The following is a 7642-nucleotide window of genomic DNA, read 5'->3' as shown; positions in this document are numbered from 1 at the left end:
TGTCTGCTTCGTTTTGTGAGGCAATTCTCTAAATTTTCTTTATCTTGTTATTGTTATTTTTTTAAAGATCACCATATACTAGGGTTTAAGTTTCTCACAGGGTGGGTCCACGAAAGTCCCGGAGCCGGCACACGAGGGTCTGCCTGTGTTTTACGTAGAGGTCTCTCTTGCAGTTGAAATCATTTAGCCTGGTGCACTTTACATCTTTTAAAGTTTTTTTTTCCCCAACACGTCTGTGTGGAGGTGGCCGAGACGGAAAAAAACTGCGCTGTGTCTTTAAACAGGGAGGAGCAACCGGCAGAGCCGGGCTGTAAAAAGGCTAATGCGCTGTGGAAGAGTAGGAGTTTAATCTAATTTAGTTGGAGGGTGTCTGTCTGCGGTGTTGTTTTTTGGAGTGTGGGAACAGAGGAGGGGAGCTGCCCCCTTGAATGGTCCCTTCTGCGCCAGAAGCAGTGGGGAGCCGGGCGACGCCAGCGATCCAAGGCCCGGCCTTGAAAGAGGATTAAAGCGAGGCTTGATTTGCAATTCACACGAAAGCGCCCCGCGAACCTCTGGTAATATTTCAATTCACATTTCAAGGGAAGTGGCCTTAAAATAGCGGCCTAAATTGTTCTGCAGCGGCCGGGACACTCCTTCATGCATTTTATGACGCCGAGGGCTGAGGGCTTTTTTCTCTTTGCGCCTCACACCCCCACCCACCCAGTATCTTACAAACGGTGTCCTGACATGTAATTAAAACCTGTCCTTAAGTTTGGGGCGACCTGCACTCCTTTTGTGGTATGAGGTGTGTGTGTTTATGCTTGCTTGCGTATGTGTTTGTGCGTGTTAACTAAATATCACCTAGGGTGACTTAAAGGTATTTCCTATGAAGAAAAAAAAAACATAGGAGAGAAGTGTGGGCCCAAGACCAGTTGGTTGGAAAATTGAATTCTCTATTGAGTGGGACCACTCTCCTTCCTTTAAGGAACAGTTTGGAAATGCAAACAGAGCTTTCAAGAGTTTTCCAATTGGATCCCCCAAATAGAAAGGTTCCAGAAAAAGGTCTGTCAAGGCAAAGCTACCAAGACCAGCTTCAAAGAACCAGACCCCTGGTCCATCTTTAAGCTGGTAGACAGGATGTTAATGTTGTTTTGTGACCTCGGTTCGTATCCCACAGGTTTACTTTGCAATTAGCCTGTAACAGGTTAAGCTTTTGACTTAATTTCTCTTTATTGTAGGAGGCGCTCTATTTTTTTTTCTTAAAGAGATTATTTGGGTCCTCTCTAATCCCATTTCAGAAAACCTCTCAAGAGTTTATGGTTCTCTTCACTCAAGACCTACTAAGGAAGGACGCAGCTGTGATGGCTAGCGAGACTTGTGTCGGTGCACTTTTTTTTTTAAAAAAAAACTTCTAACTTTGCTAGTTTAAGGGAAATGAAACAGGGCCTTCCTTTTAACTCCCCGCCACTTCCAAATTTATTTAACTCAAGACACTGTCTGGTTCTTAAAAGTATTCCTTGTACTCTCCTTGGGTGACAGTTGCAAGGACTTTAAGACTATCGACAGAAGGTATTCTGAGACTTTTTTTTTTTAAAATGTAGATATATAAGGAGATGCGGGGTCAAAAGTATCCTTTGCTTTAGGATGTTATTTAAAAACAAGTGTTTAATTACGAAGTTTCATTAAAAATCCTTGCTCAAAATTTTAGAAGCCTAATAAGATTTCCATTAATTTAAACATAGCCCTATTCCCAGGCCAGCCCCCAAAGCTTTCCCTTCCCTCTTTTATCCCTGGTTAAATATGTAAATAAAATGTCTAAAGTCGTTCTTCAAAGAAGACAAAAGAAAAAAAGAGCTGAGGGGAGAAAGACAGCCATAAAATTCCTCCCAGCTCTCCATAACGCTTGCCAGAGGGGGGCCAGTTTCCGAGCCAGGGCTGAGCAGCAGGGGACCCGGCTGCTCCAGAGTCACTCATCTCAAATCCCACACACAGGAGAGAGAAAAATAAAATATCTTTTCAGCTGGTGCCATCAAAAGGACCCTTTCATTTATTAGTTGAGAGTTGTCTTCCACTCTCGATATCTCAGGGCCTTATTTTTAGATACTCGTGTGTATCTGTTGCTATTTCTCTGGGTTGGGCAGATGGAAGAAATTGTTAGCTTTTTTTCTTCTTAATATATTTAAAGGGGGTGGGGAGAAGAAAGGAACGTGAAGTGGTCATGGCTAAAATAATAGGTCTTAACACTGTAGAAGTAACCAGAGCATAAAAAAAACCAATTACGTGGGGGCTGTCTCAAACAGCTCACACCCTACTCCGGAGCGGAACTCACCCTGGCTTCTTCCACGCCCCCATCCCACCCCAAAGAGGGGAATAAAAAAAAAAATAAAATAAAACAGAAAGCAAAAGCGTCAGGAAGGACCCCTTGTAATCCTGTCTTAAAGCTGAGCGATGGCCCAGGAATCTCACCTAACTGAAAAGATTTTAAAAACAGCTTACTAGATAGGCTATAAATGTCCAAGCAAGCTATTCTTGTACAAGTTGCAAGCTCTCACCACATATCGGGTTTTTCTTGGGTTACTAACACGGTGGTGGGTAGCTGTTCTGACTGCGTTAACCTCGGCCCTCCGGGCCACTGTTTCTCTGGACCCAACTTCCTTCCAGCGACTCCCGTGAAATGCAAAGGGAGCTGGGGATCCGAAGGTGAGGGCAGGAGTCTGCCCCGGAGGATCCAGGGGTCCTAGTCACGTCCCGGTCTCAGGTCTGTCTATAATGTCTGACAAATCAGATGGGAAAGGAAGAAGAACTCCCTGGTTTCCTGCAGATGGGACTCTGACGCCTCTCGTTTTAATTAGAAGCCGATCTTCTGGGGGAAGCACAGGGCTGGGCAGAGAGGAGGGGTCCTGGGCACTCTCGCTCTTAGCTTGGCTGCTGGAGGCAGCTGGCCACCGAGGGCTTCCAGTCGCGTGCGCACCTAACTTGGTCCTGGGGTGCGCAGGATGGGGAGAAAGAAGAGCAGTAGGAGGCTTAGCTGACCCTATGTAGTTGGAGGAGTCCGCACTGGAGGTCCTGGTAGTTTCCAAAACACTTCAAACGCCGACCTAGATAGTGTGGGGGGGGTCGTTTAAGGAAAGAGTAGGGCACCGCCCAATGGGACGTTTATCCGAAGTCAAGAGTCTGCGACAGGTGCCGCACCCCAGTACTCTCAGACATCCAGGGATTGAGGTGGGCTCCCACGGTGCACTCCCTATAAGGGGGAAGGACGTGGAAACTCTGTGTCCTTATCACAGACTAGCCCAAACCCGAAGGGCGGGAGCCAGCACCGAAAGACGCAGAGGCTGCGTGGGAACCAGCGGTGCGCGCATAGGCCGGGGCCCAACCTCCGCCTCCCAGGAGGGCGCAGGCCGGGTACGTCTCTCTCCAAATAATATAAATACTCGACTTCCTATAATAAATAAACCCAACCGCTTGGAGAAACCACGAGCAGACCTAGCGCGATGGCCCAAACACGGTGGCCTTGGCGGGGCAGAGGTCACCACGATTTAAGTCGAGCCCCTCTTCCCGGGGTACTGGGTGTCAGCGGCCCGGAAAGTCTCCTCCCCGTCCCCTCCCCTCTTTCTTTGAGTAGACCTCGCAGTAGAGGCTCTAAACTCCGGCTTCTCAGATCCCCTCCCCCTCCCCAGCGTTCGGCCCTTTTGAAATTTCAAAGGCAGCCCCTCCCCTGAGCCCGAGCCCCGCGCCCCGGGCAGCAAACCCCGGGCCTCGGGTAGACGCGGGCAGCTTTACAAGCCGAGGGGCCACTTTATGAGCACGGTTATAAAACGCAAATCCCTTGTCTCTTTGAAAGTGCCCTCCGCCAGGGACCCATCATAAAAGTAGAAGATGCGTCCCCAGCCCCCAACCCCGGGTGAGGACCACCCTTACCCGGGTCCCCGCCAGTATCCAAACTTCCCGTAACCTTGGCGTCCTTGGGGTACCGGGTATAATCCCGAGGGGCCCCCCACCCTGGATAGGGAGCGCAGGCGGAGAGGCCGGCAGGAGGTGAAGCTGGAGGCTGGGGTCCAGCCCGGAGCTGGGGCTGAGGGCCGAGGCTGCCCGGGGCGCAAGGCTTTCTGATGCAAAGCAGCGCCGGGGCGGGGCGGCGGGCGGCAGGCGGGGGCGGGGCCTGTCACCAATCGGCTTTTTTTCCCCTTTCCTCCCTCTTTGCTTCTAGCAAGTCTTCTCATCCCGGGACGCCGAGCTAGAAACAGCTGCCGGCGCCGGGAGGGAAGAGCGCCTGGACCCGGGATCAAGGTGCGCCCGCGCTTCCCCACCGCGGTCCCCGAACACGCGCGCCCGGAAGAAGAGGCCAAAGTTTGAGCACAGAGCCGCGCTCGCTCCGCCGTATTGTTTGTAAACTTCGCTCCCCTCCCCCGCCGCCCCCGACTCGGCCGAGGCCGCGCGCTCACCACAGGGGCCCCGGGCGCCGCGAGCGCTCGGGCCAGGCTGGACGGGCATGCGCGGGGGCCCGAGCCGGGGCGCGGAGCCACGGGCAGCAGCAGCAGCCCGTGCCCGGGAGCGACGGCCCTGAGCGGCGCGGGGATACCGCGGGCGCCACCATGCAGCACCCGGGCCCGCGCCTGTGGCTGTTGCTGCAGGTGATGATGGGCTCGTGCGCAGCCATCAGCTCCATGGACTTGGAGCGCCCTGGAGACGGCAAGTGTCAGCCGGTGGAGATTCCCATGTGTAAGGACATCGGCTACAACACCACCCGCATGCCCAACCTGATGGGCCACGAGAACCAGCGTGAGGCGGCTATTCAACTGCACGAGTTTGCGCCGCTCGTGGAGTACGGCTGCCACAGCCACCTCCGCTTCTTCCTGTGCTCGCTGTATGCGCCCATGTGCACTGAACAGGTCTCCACGCCCATCCCCGCTTGCCGGGTCATGTGTGAGCAGGCCCGGCTCAAGTGCTCACCGATCATGGAGCAGTTCAAATTCAAGTGGCCGGACTCCCTGGACTGCAGCAAGCTCCCCAACAAGAACGACCCCAACTACCTGTGCATGGAGGCACCCAACAACGGCTCGGACGAGCCCAGCCGGGGCTCTGGCATGTTCCCTCCACTCTTCAGGCCCCAGAGGCCACACAGTGCACAAGAACACCCGCTAAAGGACGGGGGTCCCGGTCGCGCAGGCTGTGACAACCCGGGCAAGTTCCACCACGTGGAGAAAAGCGAGTCTTGTGCGCCTCTATGCACTCCGGGGGTGGATGTGTACTGGAGCCGCGAAGACAAGCGCTTTGCTGTGATCTGGCTGGCCATCTGGTCGGTGCTGTGCTTCTTCTCCAGCGCCTTCACCGTGCTCACCTTCCTCATTGACCCATCGCGCTTCAAGTACCCCGAACGTCCCATCATCTTCCTCTCCATGTGCTACTGCGTCTATTCGGTGGGCTATATCATTCGACTCTTTGCTGGCGCTGAGAGCATCGCCTGCGACAGGGACAGTGGACAACTGTATGTTATCCAGGAGGGTCTGGAGAGCACTGGCTGTACCTTAGTCTTCTTGGTACTTTACTACTTCGGCATGGCCAGCTCTTTATGGTGGGTGGTTCTCACCCTCACTTGGTTCCTGGCAGCCGGCAAGAAGTGGGGCCACGAGGCCATTGAAGCCAACAGCAGCTACTTTCACCTGGCAGCCTGGGCCATCCCGGCTGTGAAGACCATCTTGATCCTGGTGATGCGCCGTGTGGCAGGGGATGAGCTCACTGGTGTGTGTTATGTGGGCAGCATGGATGTCAATGCTCTGACTGGCTTCGTGCTGGTCCCGCTGGCTTGCTACCTGGTCATCGGCACTTCCTTCATCCTATCCGGCTTTGTGGCTTTATTCCATATCCGGAGGGTGATGAAAACAGGTGGGGAGAACACGGACAAACTAGAGAAGCTCATGGTACGCATCGGGGTCTTTTCCCTGCTTTACACTGTGCCGGCCACCTGTGTGATTGCCTGCTACTTCTATGAACGTCTGAACATGGACTACTGGAAAATGCTGGCCACCCAGCACAAGTGTAAGATGAACAATCAGACCAAGACACCTGATTGTCTGATGACCACCTCCATCCCTGCTGTGGAGGTCTTCATGGTCAAAGTGTCCATGCTCCTGGTGGTAGGCATCACCAGTGGGGTGTGGGTCTGGACTTCCAAGACCCTACAGTCCTGGCAACATGTGTGCAGCAGGGGGCTAAAGAGAAAGAGCCGGAGGAAACCAGCCAGTGTGGTCACTAGTGCCGGGATCTACAAAAAGGCACAGCACCCTCAAAAAACTCACCTTGGGAAGTATGAGCTTCCTGTCCAGCCTTCAGCCTGCGTGTAAAGGCCGCTGGTTGGGAGAACAGGACAGACAGAGCCCAATTGGGCTGCTCTTCTTGGCTGGGTGGCTGTTGTTTAAATCAAAGTAAAAAGTATATATATGCGTATCTATGTATATGTATATGTATATATACATATATATAAAGTCTACCTTGAAGTTCAGAACGATTTGACGTCCTGAACGTAAAGGTTCTGTTCTGTTTGCTGCCTCCTTGAAGGGTCACTCATTACAGAAGGAGTCTCTTGTGTAACTGACGTGTGGTAACGTAATCGATTCAAACATCCTCTGAAGAAAACTTTTGTTTAGGCCTCAAACACACATCTGTGTATTCAGGCTTTGCTGTCTGCTTACAAACTTGAGGTCGAATAACTCCTTTGCAAGCCAAAGAGGTTTTTTGGGGGGCTTGCAAATGAGCCACCCAAGGGCCCCTGCTCTTCCCTCTCCCAGCAAGGCTGCTGTATAGGGGTGGGGCGAGGAGGTGGACAAAAGAAAGGGACCCTGAGCCATCTCTACACGCCAAGGCCTGCAGGTCCCTTAAAGAGGGTCTCCTCCCCCCACCAGCCCTCATAGTTATTTTCTCCAACATAGACCCCCCCTAACCTAACACTGGAGAATTCAAATGGTGTGCAATACATTTTTTTTTACATTTCCCCCGTTCCCCATAAAAATAAAAGAGAAAAAAGTATTTTGTTGTAAATAAAAGACAACAAAAGAAATCATCTTTCAAAAGAATTAAGAGGCCCAAGCCTCAGAAAACCCTTCAGCCTGATACATTTTGTGGCTTTTTAATGGAAAACAAGCCAGCGTGTTCTACTCCTTGGGACTGATTTGTGGAGAGGAGAAGGGAGGGGAGGGGGAATCAGCGGAGAGCACCCAGAAGGCTTATTGACTCTCAGTTGTTAAACAAATGATTTCCATGAGTGGTCTCAAGCACTTGGCAAGACAAACTTTGTCTCCAGCCGGGGAGGGCGATGCCTGCCTCTGTATATCTGTAATATATGATATTTTTCATGCTCCACTATTTTATTAAAAATAAAAGACATTCTTTAGTTTGCTGCTAGTCACTGTGCCTCGATGAGGGAAATGTTCTCTATCTCCGGGCGGCCAGATTGTGGGTGCGTAAGGCTGGCTGAACTTTGCTGACAGTGCCTCGCCATGAACCTGGAGACAGGCAAGTTCTAAGGCTGGGAGAATGAAGCACCCTGGAGTTCAGAGGTATATGTGAAGGCAGTGGGTAAAGTTGGGGTGACTCCTGCCAGCTAGCCTTCATGGACATTGACTGCTGAGCCCATATGCACCCAGGAAGCTTCCCCCTCCCCCCT

General features: G+C 52.2%; 1 protein-coding gene across 1 annotated transcript; it reads left to right on the top strand.

Moving 5' to 3' along the window:
* Positions 1–414: 414 nt before the first annotated feature.
* Fzd10 (frizzled class receptor 10) lies at positions 415–7380 on the top strand. Its single transcript, XM_048433693.3, has 2 exons — positions 415–554; positions 4190–7380. The coding sequence occupies exon 2, from the start codon at positions 4575–4577 to the stop codon at positions 6321–6323; it is 1749 nt and encodes a 582-aa protein (XP_048289650.1). The 5' UTR covers positions 415–554; positions 4190–4574; the 3' UTR covers positions 6324–7380.
* Positions 7381–7642: the final 262 nt, after the last annotated feature.

This window comes from Myodes glareolus, chromosome 2 (assembly GCF_982192425.1).
Source record: "Myodes glareolus chromosome 2, mMyoGla1.1, whole genome shotgun sequence".
Classification (NCBI taxonomy): domain Eukaryota; kingdom Metazoa; phylum Chordata; class Mammalia; order Rodentia; family Cricetidae; genus Myodes; species Myodes glareolus.
This window is presented reverse-complemented; position numbering and strand designations above follow the sequence as displayed.

Bases quoted from the DNA above. Each gene is read 5' to 3' on its own strand.
- Fzd10 (XM_048433693.3), top strand. From the start codon at position 4,575: ATGCAGCACCCGGGCCCGCGCCTGTGGCTGTTGCTGCAGGTGATGATG.